This window comes from Pseudophryne corroboree, chromosome 10 (genome assembly GCF_028390025.1).
Source record: "Pseudophryne corroboree isolate aPseCor3 chromosome 10, aPseCor3.hap2, whole genome shotgun sequence".
Taxonomy (NCBI): Eukaryota; Metazoa; Chordata; class Amphibia; order Anura; family Myobatrachidae; genus Pseudophryne; species Pseudophryne corroboree.
The window spans coordinates 101,390,333-101,404,828 of NC_086453.1; the positions used below are offsets into that span (position 1 = coordinate 101,390,333).

At 45.9% G+C, this 14,496-nt stretch overlaps 1 protein-coding gene across 2 annotated transcripts in view; it reads right to left on the reverse strand.

Moving 5' to 3' along the window:
* LIG1 (DNA ligase 1) overlaps positions 1–14,496 on the reverse strand; it is a 359,710-nt gene that overhangs the window by 136,981 nt on the left and 208,233 nt on the right. For both annotated transcript variants that reach the window (XM_063942666.1, XM_063942665.1), the window contains 4 exons: positions 13,944–14,030; positions 12,023–12,134; positions 11,542–11,649; positions 10,950–11,006 (listed from right to left, as the gene is read on the reverse strand). In XM_063942666.1, coding sequence (XP_063798736.1) covers positions 10,950–11,006; positions 11,542–11,649; positions 12,023–12,134; positions 13,944–14,030 — 364 coding nt within the window. The remainder of the gene's footprint in view (positions 1–10,949; positions 11,007–11,541; positions 11,650–12,022; positions 12,135–13,943; positions 14,031–14,496) is intronic.

Genomic DNA, 14,496 nt, shown 5'->3' on the forward strand with positions numbered 1-14,496 from the left:
AACTCCTGAAGATCTGGATACCAGGCCCTTTATGGCCAATCCGGAACAATGAGGATCGCCTGAACACTTCTTGTTCTTATAATTTTTATCATCTTTGGAATGAGTGGAAGTGGAGGGAACACATAGACCGAGTGAAACACCCACGGTGTCACTAGGGCGTCCACCGCTATCGCTTGAGGGTCCCTTGACCTGGAACAATATCTATGAAGTTTCTTGTTGAGGCGGGACGCCATCATGTCCACTTGAGGAACTCCCCAACGACTTGTCACTTCTGCAAAGACCTCTTGATGAAGACCCCACTCTCCTGGATGGAGATCGTGCCTGCTGAGGAAGTCTGCTTCCCAGTTGTCCACTCCTGGAATAAAGACCGCTGACAGAGCGCTGGCATGTCTTTCCGCCCAGCAAAGAATCTTCGTGGCCTCGGCCATCACCGCTCTTTGTTCCGCCTTGGCGGTTTATGTATGCCACTGCTGTCACGTTGTCTGACTGAATCAAAACCGGCAGACCTCGAAGAAGATGTTCTGCTTGTAGTATGCCGTTGTAGATGGCTCTTAATTCCAGAATATTTATGTGTAGACAAGCTTCCTGGCTTGACCACTTTCCCTAAAAGTTTCTTCCCTGTGTGACTGCTCCCCAGCCTCGGAGGCTTGCATCTGTGGTCACCAGGATCCAATCCTGAATCCCGAACCTGTGTCCCTCCAGATGGTGAGAACTGTGCAGCCACCACAGAAGGGAAATTCTGGTCCCGGGAGATAGAATTATTTTCCGGTGCATGTCCAGGTGAGACCCGGACCACTGGTCCAGTAGGTTCCACTGAAACACCCTGGCATGGAACCTGCCATACGGAATGGCCTCGTAGGCTGCCACCATCTTCCCCAGCAACCGAGTGCAGTGAAGAACTGACACCTTTGCCAGTTTCAGAATCTATTTTACCATGTTCTGTATTTCCAGAGCTTTTTCCACTGGAAGCTAAACTCTCTGCAATTCTGTATCCAGAATCATACCCAGGAACAGCAGCCGTGTCGTTGGATCCAACTGTGATTTTGGCAAATTTAGGAGCCAACCGTGTTGTTGCAGAATCGTCAGTGAAAGGGCAACATTCTTCAACAATTGCTCCTTGGACCTCGCCTTTATGAGGAGATCGTCCAAGTACGGGATAATTGTGATTCCCTGTTTGCGCAGGAGAACCATCATTTCCGCCATTACTTTGGTGAAAATCCTCGGAGCCGTGGACAGACCAAACGGCAACGTCTGAAACTGGTAATGACAATCCTGTACAGCAAATCTCAGGTAAGCCTGATGCGGAGGATATATGGGGACATGTAAGTAGGCATCCTTTATATCGACCGACACCATAAAATCCCCCTACTCCAGACTGGAGATCACAGCCCGTAGAGACTCCATCTTGAACCTCAATATTTTCAGAAAGAAATTTAGGGATTTGAGGTTTAGAATCGGTCTGACTGAGCTTGAATAAAAACCTTTCCCCTGTTGAGACAGGGGTACCGTGACAATCACTTGATTTTGACACAACTTTAGTATCGCAGCGCTTACTATCTCCCTTTCTGGAAGAGAAGCTGGAAAGGCAGATTTGAAAAATCGGTGAGGGGGCACATCTTGAAACTCTAACTTGTAACCCTGGGTTACTATATCTAATATCCAAGGATCCAGGTCCGAGTGCACCCAGACCTGACTGAAGAGTTTGAGACGTGCTCCCACTGGTGCGGACTCCCGCAGCGGAGCCCCTGCGTCATGCGGTGAATTTGGTAGAAGCCTGAGAGGACTTCTGCTCTTGGGAACTTGCCATAGACTGTGACCTTTTTCCCCTTCATCTCCACCTTGTAGCAAGGAAGGAGGAACCTCAACCTTTTTTGAATTTGTTGGGCCGAAAGGACTGCATCTGATAGTGAGGCGATTTCCTCTGCTGTACAGGAACATAAGGTAAAAAAATTTGACTTACCTGCGGTAGCCGTAGATACTTGATCAGTAAGGCCATCACCAAACAAGACCTTACCGTTAAACGGTAAAGACTCCATCGCCTTCTTAGAGTCAGCATCAGCATTCCATTGATGAATCCACAATGCTCTCCTAGCAGAGACTGCCATGGCATTGGCCCTTGATCCCAAAAGGCCAACAGCTTCTTTTAAATATGCTGCAGCGTCCTTGATGTGACCCAAAGTCAAAAGCACACTATCCCTGTCTAGGGTACCTACCTCAGAGGACAAGTTATCCGCCCACTTTTCAATAGCGCTACTCACCCATGCCGCAGCAACAGTGGGCCTGAGTAGCGACGCTGTAGTGACATAAATGGATTTCAGGGTATTTTCCTGCTTACGATCCGCAGGATCCTTCAGGGTTGCCGTGTCCGGGGACGGAAGCGCCACCTTTTTGAATAGACGCGATAAAGCTTGGTCTACTGTGGGGATTGACTCCCAGCTGTCCCTGTACCCAGAGGGGAACGGATATGCCATAGGAATTCTTTTGGGAACATGTATCTTTTTGTCAGGATTTTACCAAGCTTTTTCAAAAAGTGCGTTCAATTCATGAGAGGGAGGAAACGTTACCTAAGGATTCTTTCCTTTAAACATACAGACCCTCGTATCAGGAACAGCAAGGTCCTCAGTGATACGTAATACGTCTTTTATCGCCACAATCATGTAATGAATACTCTTAGCCAGTTTTGGATGTAATCTGGCATCACTATAGTCGACACTGGAATCAGAGTCCGTGTCGGTATCTGTATCTACTATTTGGGCAAATGCACGTTTCTGTGACCCCGAAGGGGTCTGGACCTGTGACAAAGCATCTTCCATGGACTTCCTCCATGTCTGGTTCTTAGACTCAAATTTATCGAATCTCTTAGCCAACTCAGTCACATTCGTATTTAAAACACTCAACATACTGACCCAATCATCCGTCGGCGGTGCAGACACTGTCACTCTCACAGAACTGTCTGTCCCCACGCCAGCCTCCTCCTGGGAAGAGCATTCAGTCTCAGACATGTAGACACACGTACAGACAGCCACAACCACACTGGGCTATAGGAGACAGACCCACAGTAGAGCCTGTTAGAGAGATACAAGGAGAGTTCTGCCAGCTCACACCCAGCGCCAATCCCGGTTCTGAAGTCAGTAACAAGACTGCCCAGACCTGCTAACGCTTTTATCATATATAATAATTCACCAATCACTAGTGCCCCCCTCCTGTTTTGCACCCTGTTACTTGGACAGCCGTGTGGAGGTCAGAGCCAGCATCTCTGCAGCCTTCTGTGAACAGAAAAATGGCGCTGGTGAGAGCTATGCGGCTAAGCCCCGCCCACTACATGGCGCGCTTAAGTCCAGCTCAAAATTCTTTATACTGGCGAGGGTCCCTTAACAAGTGCCTGGGCACTGTTATACTCTATGCCAGTGATGTCTGAGGTCCCCCCATGCTGCCAAGGGCGACCCCCCTGCGCCCTGCAGTGCCGTGATCAGTGTGGGAGCATGGCGCGCAGCGCGGCCGCTGCGCAGTACCTCAAACGCCGTCTTCTGCGGTCACTGAAGTCTTCTGATCTTCTCATACTCACCCGGCTTCAATCATCTGGCTCTGTGTGGGGGTTGACGGCGCGGCTCCGGGAACAAGCAGCTAGGCGTGCCGTAGTGATCAAACCCTCTGGAGCTAATGGTGTCCAGTAGCCTAAGAAGCAGAGCCCTTGAACTCTTAAGAAGTAGGTGTGCTTCTCTCCCCTCACTCCCATGATGCAGGGAGCCTGTAGCCAGCAGGCCTCCCTGAAAATAATAAACCTAAATAAAGTATTTTTCTAAGAAACTAAGGAGAGCTCCTCAGTGTGCATCCAGTCTCGCTGGGCACAGAATCTATCTGGAGTCTGGAGGAGGGGCATAGAGGGAGGAGCCAGTTCACCCCCATTCAAAGTCTTATAGTGTGCCCATGTCTCCTGCGGATCCCCTCTATACCCCATGGTTCTTGAAGCATCCCCAGCATCCTCTAGGACGTATGAGAAAAGCCGGTACAAGCCACGGCTTATCTAGAATTTTGTTTCACAGGCAAAACAAAATCCTCAATAAGCGCTGGCTTTACAGGGCCGTGAAAACACACAGGTTTCACTGAAGATATGTTTTCGCGTGAGAATGATTTGTTTTCGGATAGGATAGTTCGAAAATTAATATCAGCGAAACATCAGGAAAAAAATCACGAAAAACTTCTGTTTTTCTAACCTAATTAGTTCTCACCGGTAATTGGATACCAGCCACTGGACCTAGATCAGGTTACAATAAAAGTTGGGCCATGCCTCCATCACAGATGACACAAAGGATGGATTGGTAGTAGTAATCCAATCAGCTACCTGTAATACTGCTAGTTGGGGGTGGGGTGAGCAATGTTATGGACAAAAGGGCTTGATTCTGATTTCCAGGCAAGCAACTGGGCAAAAAATGTTGCCATGCAGTTGGGGAAGATGTAACATGTGCAGATAGATATTAGATATGAGTGGTGGTGTGCTCAAACTGAAATCTAAATAACAGTGTAAAAATAAAGCTGTCTAACATTGTATTATTATCCTTTATTTATATAGTACCACAATGGATCCACAACTCCTAGTTACAGAGTATATAAAATAAGATTTTACTCACCGGTAAATCTATTTCTCGTAGTCCGTAGTGGATGCTGGGACTCCGTAAGGACCATGGGGAATAGCGGCTCCGCAGGAGACTGGGCACATCTAAAAGAAAGCTTTAGGACTACCTGGTGTGCACTGCCTCCTCCCACTATGACCCTCCTCCAGACCTCAGTTAGGATACTGTGCCCGGAAGAGCTGACACAATAAGGAAGGATTTTGAATCCCGGGTAAGACTCATACCAGCCACACCAATCACACCGTATAACTCGTGATACTATACCCAGTTAACAGTATGAAATATAACTGAGCCTCTCAACAGATGGCTCAACAATAACCCTTTAGTTAAGCAATAACTATAAACAAGTATTGCAGACAATCCGCACTTGGGATGGGCGCCCAGCATCCACTACGGACTACGAGAAAAAGATTTACCGGTGAGTAAAATCTTATTTTCTCTGACGTCCTAAGTGGATGCTGGGACTCCGTAAGGACCATGGGGATTATACCAAAGCTCCCAAACTGGCGGGAGAGTGCGGATGACTCTGCAGCACCGAATGAGCAAACTCTAGGTCCTCCTCAGCCAGGGTATCAATTTTGTAGACTCTTGCAAAAATGTTTGAACCCGACCAAGTAACAGCTCGGCAAATTTGTAAAGCCGAGACCCCTCGGGCAGCCGCCCAAGAAGAACCCACTTTCCTCGTGGAATGGGCTTTTACAGAATTAGGGTGCGGCAGTCCAGCCGCAGCATGTGCAAGTTGAATCGTGCTACAGATCCAGCGAGCAACAGTCTGCTTAGAAGCAGGAGCACCCAGCTTGTTGGGTGCATACAGGATAAATAGCGAGTCAGTTTTACTGACTCCAGCCGTCCTGGAAACATATACTTTTCAGGGCCCTGACTACGTTCAGTAACTTGGAATCCTCCAAGTCCCAAGTAGCCGCAGGCACCACAACAGGTTGGTTCACATGAAAAACTGATACCACCTTAGGAAGGAATTGGGAACGAGTCCTCAATTCCGCCTTATCCATATAAAATACAGATAAGGGCTTTTGTATGACAAAGCCGCCAATTCTGATACACGCCTGGCCGACGCCAAGGCCCACAGCATGACCACTTTCCACGTGAGGTATTGTAGCTCCACGGATTTAAGTGGCTCAACTCAATGCGACTTCAGGACATCCAACACCACGTTGAGATCCCACGGTGCCACTTGAGGCACAAACGGGGGCTGACTATGCAGCACTCCCTTAACAAAAATCTGAACTTCAGGCAGTGAAGCCAGTTCTATTTTGGAAGAAAATCGATAGAGCCGAAATCTGGACCTTAATGGAACCCAATTTTAGGCCCATAGTCACCTCTGACTGTAGGAAGTGCAGAAATCGACCTAGCTGAAATTTCTCCTTTGGGGCCTTCCTGGCCTCACAGCACGCAACATATTTCCGCCATATGCGGTGATAATGGTTTGTGTTCACTTCTGTCCTAGCTTTAAATAGCGTAGGGATAACTTCCTCCGGAATGCCCTTTTCCTTCAGGATCCGGCGATCAACCGCCAGGCCGTCAAACGCAGCCGCGGTACGTCTTGGAACAGACAGGCCCCTTGCTGCAGCAGGTCCTGTCTGAGCGGCAGAGGCCATGGGTCCTCTGAGATCATTTCTTGGAGTTCTGGGTACCAAGCTCTTCTTGGCCAACCCGGAACAATGAGTATAGTTCTTATTCCTCTCCTTCTTATTATTCTCATTACCATGGGTAAGAGAGGCAGAGAAGGGAACACATACACCGACTGGTACACCCACGGTGTTACCAGAGCGTCCACAGCTATCGCCTGAGGGTCCCTTGACCTGGCGCAATATCTTTGTAGCCGTTTGTTGAGGCGGGACGCCATTATGTCCACCTGTGGCCTTTCCCAACGGTGTACAATCATTTGGAAGACTTCTGGATGAAGTCCCCACTCTCCCGGGTAGAGGTCGTGTCTTCTGAGAAAGTCTGCTTCTCAGTTGTCCACTCCGGGAATGAACACTGCTGACAGTGCCAACACATGATTTTCCGCCCATCGGAGAATCCTTGTGGCTTCTGCCATCGCCATCCTGCTTCTTGTGCCGCCCTGTTGGTTTACATGAGCGACCGCCGTGATGTTGTCTGACTGGATCAGCACCGGCCGGTGTTGCAGCAGGGGTCTAGCCTGACTAAGGGCATTGTAAATGGCCCTTAGTTCCAGAATATTTATGTGTAGGGAAGTCTCCTGACTTTTCCATAGCCTTGGAAGTTTCTTCCCTGTGTGACTGCCCCCCAGCCTCGAAGGCTGGCATCCGTGGTCACCAGGACCCAGTCCTGTATGCCGAATCTGCGCCCCCCTAGAAGATGAGCACTCTGCAGCCACCACAACAGCGACACCCTGGCCCTTGGAGACAGGGTTATCCGCCGATGCATCTGAAGATGCGACCCGGACCACTTGTCCCACAGATCCCACTGGAAGATCCTTGCATGGGACCTGGCGAATGGAATTTCTTTGTAAGAAGCTACCATCTTTCCCAGGGCTCGCGTGCATTGATGCACCGACACCTGTATTTGTATTAGGAGGTCTCTGTCTAGAGACGACAACTCCTTGGACTTCTCCTCCGGGAGAAACCCTTTTTATCCTGTTCTGTGTCCAGAACCATACCCAGGAACAGTAGACGCGTCGTAGGAACCAGCTGCGACTTTGGAATATTTAGAAACCAGCCGTGCTGTTGTAGCACTTCCCGAGATAGTGCTACTCCGACGAACAACTGCTCCCTGGACCTCGCCTTTATAAGGAGATCGTCCAAGTACGGGATAATTATTTCGGCCATTACCTTGGTAAATACCTCGGTGCCGGGGACAGACCAACGGCAACATCTGGAAATGGTAATGACAATCCTGTACCACAATTTTGAGGTACTCCTGGTGAAGAGGGTAAATAGGGACATGCAGGTAAGCATCCTTGATGTCCAGTGATACCATGAAATTCTCCAGGCTTGCAATAATTGCCCTGAGCGATTCCATTTTGAACTTGAACCTTCATATATAAGTGATCAAGGATTTCAATTTTAGAATGGGTCTCACCGAACCGTCTGGTTTTGGTACCCCAACATTTTGGAATAGTAACCCCGGCATTGTTGAAGGAGGGGTACCTTGATTTCACCTGCTGGAAGTACAGCTTGTGAATTGCCGCCATGACTACCTTTCTCCGAGGGCAGCAGGCAAGGCTGATGTGAGGTAACGGCGAGGGGGAGTCGCCTCGAACTCCAGCCTGTATCCCTGTGATACTACTTGCAGAACCTAGGGATCCACCTGTGGGCAAGACCACTGGTCCCTGAAGTTCCTGAGACACGCCCCCACCGCACCTGTCTCCACCTGTGGAGCCCCAGCGTCATGCGGTGGACTCAGAGGAAGCGGGGGAAGATTTTTGATCCTGGGAACTGGCTGTCTGGTGCAGCTTTTTCCTTCTTCCCTTGCCTCTGTGCAGAAAGGAAGCGCCTTTGACCCGCTTGCTTTTCTGAAGACGAAAGGACTGTACCTGAAAATACGGTGCTTTCTTAGGCTGTGAGGAAACCTGAGGTAAAAAAATTTCTTCCCAGCTGTTGCTGTGGATACGAGGTCCCAGAGACAATTCCTCACCCTTATAAGGCAGAATCTCCATGTGCCTTTTAAATGCAGCATCACCTGTCCACTGCCGGGTTTCTAATACCCTCCTGGCAGAATGGACATTGCATTAATTCTGGATGCCAGCCGGCAAATATCCCTCTGTGCATCCTTCATATATAAGACGACGTCTTTAATATGCTCTATGTTAGCAAAATATTATCCCTGTCTAGGGTATTAATATTATCTGACAGGGTATCAGACCACGCTGCAGCAACACTATTTATGCTGAGGCAATTGCAGGTCTCAGTATAGAACCTGAGTGTGTATATACAGACTTCAGGATAGCCTCCTGCTTTTTATCAGCAGGCTCCTTCAAGGTGGCCGTATCCTAAGACGGCAGTGCCACCTTTTTTGACAAACGTGTGAGCGCCTTATCCACCCTAGGGGATATCTCCCAACGGGACCTATCCTCTGGCGGGAAAGGGTACGCCATCAGTAACTTTTTAGAAATTACCAGTTTCTTATCGGGGGAACCCACGCTTCTTTACACACTTCATTCATTCATCTGATGGGGGAACAAAACACTGGCTGCTTTTTCTCCCCAAAAATAAAACCCCTTTTATGTGGTACTTGGGTTCATGTCAGAAATGTGTAACACATTTTTCATTGCCGAGATCATGTAACGGATGTTCCTAGTGGATTGTGTATAAATCTCAACCTCGTCGACACTGGAGTCAGACTCCGTGTCGACATCTGTGTCTGCCATCTGAGGTAACGGGCGTTTTTATTTTTTGAGCCCCTGATGGGCAGGCGCGGGCTGAGAAGCCGGCTGTCCCACAGCTGTTACGTCATCCAGCCTTTTATGTAAGGAGTTGACATTGTCGGTTAATACCTTCCACCTATCCATCCACTCTGGCGTCGGCCCCACAGGGGGCGACATCCCATTTATCGGCCTCTGCTCCGCCTCCACGTAACCTTCCTCATCCAACATGTCGACACAGCCGTACCGACACACTGCACACACACAGGGAATGCTCTGACTGAGGACAGGACCCCACAAAGTCCTTTGGGGAGACAGAGAGAGAGTATGCCAGCACACACCAGAGCGCTATATAATGCAGGGATTAACACTATAACTGAGTGATTTTTCCCCCCAATAGCTGCTTGTATACATATATTGCGCCTAAATTTAGTGCCCCCCCTCTCTTTTTAACCCTGTGAGCCTGAAAACTACAGGGGAGAGCATGGGGAGCCGTCTTCCAGCTGCACTGTGAAGAAAAAATGGCGCCAGTGTGCTGAGGGAGATAGCCCCGCCCCTTTTTCGGCTGACTTTTCTCCCGCTTTTTTATGGATTCTGGCAGGGGTAATTTATCACGTATATAGCCCTGGGACTATATATTGTGATGATTTGCCAGCCAAGGTGTCTTATATTGCCCTCAGGGCGCCCCCCCCCAGCGCCCTGCACCCATCAGTGACCGGAGTGTGAGGTGTGCATGAGGAGCAATGGCGCACAGCTGCAGTGCTGTGCGCTACCTTGTTGAAGACAGAAGTCTTCTGCCGCCGATTTTCCAGACCATCTTCATGCTTCTGGCTCTGTAAGGGGGCCGGCGGCGCGGCTCCGGGAACGAACACCAAGGTCGGGTCCTGCGGTCGATCCCTCTGGAGCTAATGGTGTCCAGTAGCCTAAGAAGCCCAAACTACCACCTGTTAGGTAGGTTCGCTTCTTCTCCCCTTAGTCCCTCGCTGCAGTGAGTCTGTTGCCAGCAGATCTCACTGTAAAATAAAAAACCTAAATATACTTTCTTTCTAGGAGCTCAGGAGAGCCCCTAGTGAGCATCCAGCTCAGCCGGGCACAAGATTCTAACTGAGGTCTGGAGGAGGGTCATAGTGGGAGGAGCCAGTGCACACCAGGTAGTCCTAAAGCTTTCTTTAGTTGTGCCCAGTCTCCTGCGGAGCCGCTATTCCCCATGGTCCTTACGGAGTCCCAGCATCCACTTAGGACGTCAGAGAAATAAGCAAAACAAGAAAACAGTGACTTACAGTTCAAGACAATATAGGACATGTACAGGGTATATAAATATAGCTGCATCAGTGACACTAACATCGCTGACATAAGTATCAGGGTGGCAGAAAACCAAGGGATTTGATACCGTCGAAGGGAGTATGGAGTAGAAGAAGGTTTAAGTAAGAGAAGGAAATGCACATCAGGGAAGAGGGTCCTGCTAGTGAGACCTTACATTCTAAATGGGAGGGGCAGACAGACAGGGATGACACAGATGGTGTAGACATTGAGAGTGGAAAAGAAGTGTGTCTTGAGAGCCTGTTTACAGTTTTGTGGAGAGTCTGAGGGGGAGAGGTAGAAAATTCCAGAGATATGGAGCAGCACATGAAAAACCTTGGAGGTAGGAGTGGGAGGAAGAAGTCAGCAGGCAGGTGAGGCAGCGTGCATTAGCGGAGTGAACAGGATGGATGGGAGTGTAAAGGGAGATGGGGTCAGAGATGTAAATGGGAGAGGAGTGGGTTAGGGCTTTGTAAGCGAGTGTGAGAATTGGTTTCTGAAAGGGAAGGGGAGCCAGTATTTAACCTGCACAGAATTTTTTTTTTTAACTGTATTTGCTCCCCTTGCATGACAGCATGGTTTGGTCAAGGCACGAAATGACTTTCTTTTTTGCTTTACTTACAATCAGGCTCAAAATTAACGAACAATTCTAACATTAACAATGCTGAAATTACCGTGCGGATTCATTTTCTATTGTCTCAAATGTGCGAGCAACTGCCAAGTACGGTACCCTAAGAGAAGAAAACCAGAACATACCATGTTACAATGGCAGTAAAGCTGTTAATACACGATTAAATGATAAAATCATTCATTTAAAAAAAATTCTATTAAAGCCACACGCTGCAGGGGTAAAAATTTCCAACTCGTTAGAGACATATCTTTATCTGAAGACTACAGAAGTTGCAGATAGAAAATGCAAACTCGTGACAGGTATAATGCAGGGAAGTGGAATATTTCTGTTCCACAGTTGAGAATAACTCTCCACAAAGCAGGGTGGTCGATAATTTATTGATTATATATATATATATATATATATATATATATATATCTATATATATATATATATATCTATATATATATATATATATATCTATATATATATATATATATATATATATATATATATATTTATATATATATATATATATATCTATATATATATATATATATCTATATATATATATATATATATATATATATCTATATCTATCTATCAATCCTCAGCATTGTATAATTGGAAAATAAAGGTAAATTGGCAATACTTACAACTGGCCTTTACTCCAACAGGCATCATATATGGGATGATAACCACTTTTGGATGGTTTATAGTCTGTCTGTTTATCTTGAACGTCTTGCTTACCGGCTCCAAAGAAACTAAAATAATAATAATGAACATTAAAGTTCTGGACACATTACCAGCACACAGATTCAATAACTCGAACATTTAAATAAATCTATTTAGTGTTCAATTCATTTATAAAAAAATCAAGTTACATATTTTTGTTTGCAAGAAACGGAGTACTGACGTTTGAGGAATAAGGAATAAAACCACCAAAACCTGCAACTCCAGCCTACAGCCACTGTCCGGCAAAAAATAATTATTGACCCACCTCCTCCTCCTCTGAAACTAATGTCTAACAAAATAAAAATCCTATTCCTAACTATATAATCTAGTTAACAATCAACAAATAAAACATAACACGCAAATACATTAATGAAATATGCACTGGAATCTCAAGCTCTATACCTGCCAAGATTTCTGGTTGGCTTTGCTGGAACATCTGCTGAAGACTTCTCCAGGACACATTTCTCAGATATTTCTTGACTTTGTTCTGACTTAATAGAGGACGGGCTCACAGCTGTTAACAAAATACTTTTTAAAAAGTGTCAGGAGCAGTGGATGATACACTGGTACTTAGTGATATACCTTAGTATTCAGCGCTCTTAGGATTTGTTCAAACCACAGAAAGCTACATAGTAAAAACATCCACAAGGACAACCGACTATAATCACTCCTTGGCAATATTTTGGAATATCATGTTTCAGAAATGATCAATGATCTTGTAGCTCTTTCTAAATGAATTCACAATATGTACTAAGTCTTACTATATTGTAATACACTAATTATTACTTCCCCTAAAAAACTTTTCTCTGGGGACAGATGGTAGTTTATTTTTCACCCATAAAATTATCCCACCGGCACCTCCTCAGTTCAATTCGCTTTGAGCCACCCCTGCCAGAGAGCACTGCACCCGCATAGCCTCCCCTCTTCTACCCGGAGCCAACCAAACAGTACGAAAAATTCCCAATGGGAGTGTGCACAATAAGCATATCATTTTACATTGGTCCAGAGTCCATAGGACAACCCTCTTCCCATCTCCAAATCATTACACAGTCACTAATGGGGGAATGCAATTGTTTTGTGGGCACCCAAACGTAATGGACGCCCCATTGGAGCAATTGAATAGTTCCCCCCATGGGTGTGCATCCATTAGTATTGGGTTTAGCCACGCAAAGCATCTAACCCCTTCTAAAGTACTCGCGACCTACTGCACATTTCAGCATGCCACCTCAGGAGGCTGCGAGATGAAATGTGTCCCCTTTCACCCACGGATATTTGCGCCTGAACAGAGCAACAACTGAATTGCTCTGTCAGGTGCCATCTAGTGGCAGCTGCAGGGAAAAACTAAATGGCCTCACTGTAGTTTTAAAATCACTTAATTTGGCCAATAAAGACATGTCATTTTGGGGTGATAATCTGCAAATTTTAGAATAATGACTGAGTTAAATGACATGGGACAGGAAAATTTGGGTGTTGCATTGATTGGACAGGTGTGATTAGGATTGCAAATGGGAGTTACTGGTGTTTATAATTGTATTTTATTTAATTAGGTGGCAAAAAACACACAAAAAAATCTACTTACAGGAATTTTTATGCACCCCACATGTATCTAGAGCAGTGGTTCCCTAACTTTTTTGAATCACTGCGCCCCAAAGAATCAGAGTTTTTTTCATGGCACCCCTAGGCCAAAAGTTTCTTCTTGAGAAATTCAGATTAAAAAAAACCCATAAAATTAAGTAAATTGTGCATATATGTCATCCTTAAGGTTAGTTAAGTGGTGAGGGATAGGGTTGCACTTCTGTTTGCCCACATATTTTATTTGGCAGCCACATGCATTGTGCAGACCACATTTACGTTAAATAATTTTAATTGGTCCTGGACAAACAACCGAGGGCACCCCTGCAATTGCAAAGAGGCAACCCGGGGTGCCAAGGCACTCAGTTTGGGTACCACTGATCAGGTGCCTCAATTTGCTGAAAAACTTTTGCTGCCAATGTTCTAAAAAAAAAAAAAAATCAACAATTTCACACCTTTTAAGAGCCCCGAGTACTTTGCTTTTGGCCACTAATAGCCTTCTATACGGTTATCGAATTAAAGGTTGCACAATTTGGATGTGCAAACTGATTTCCCCATGTTAACCCACACTTAAAGTAGCTATCATCATAGAAAATCACTGCTCGACCACCAGGATAAGTATTATCCAACATGCTAAACAGGAGCAAGCATAGATACAATAAGTGCAATAATTCAAGCCGCGGCAAAGATTTTACAGCGACTAATTGAATCTGACCCTATTTTATGCTATGAGGATACATTTTTATCTTACTTTTCTCTTGTTTAGTTTTGGATGTCGTGTCGGGGCTTTTTTTAGTCTCTTCTTTTTCTTCCAACTTCACAGGAGATGTAATTGAAGCTGTTAAAAACAAAAAAATACACTATAAATAAAGATACAAACAAAAGTCTTTGTATCTTCAGTAGAGTAAAGTGCAAAAATGGAATTACTTTGTTTCATTCAACTATGCTACATTAAAATCAACCCAAGTTACAGGATTACATTTAAATCATTCTGAACTTCCTACACAAAGGTACAATGGTATAAAATCTAAGGCGTCAGAAAGCACAATAAATTGTTTTCCAAGGCTTACAAGTTGTAATGTCCTCAGCAGAAGGGCTATAAGGCAGATGTGATTCTTGCTTTCTCTCCAGCCCATAAAGGATTTTATCTATGCTACTAAAGAACAGTAGATGCCTGCAGTGGTGATATCTTTAAGCTGGGTTCACACTTGTCCAATGTCTCTGATCTCCTGAGGATTGGACAACTGTGTACCCTCCACCGATCACCTGTTGGGTCTCTTGGTTTTTAAACCTGAGCCCCGACA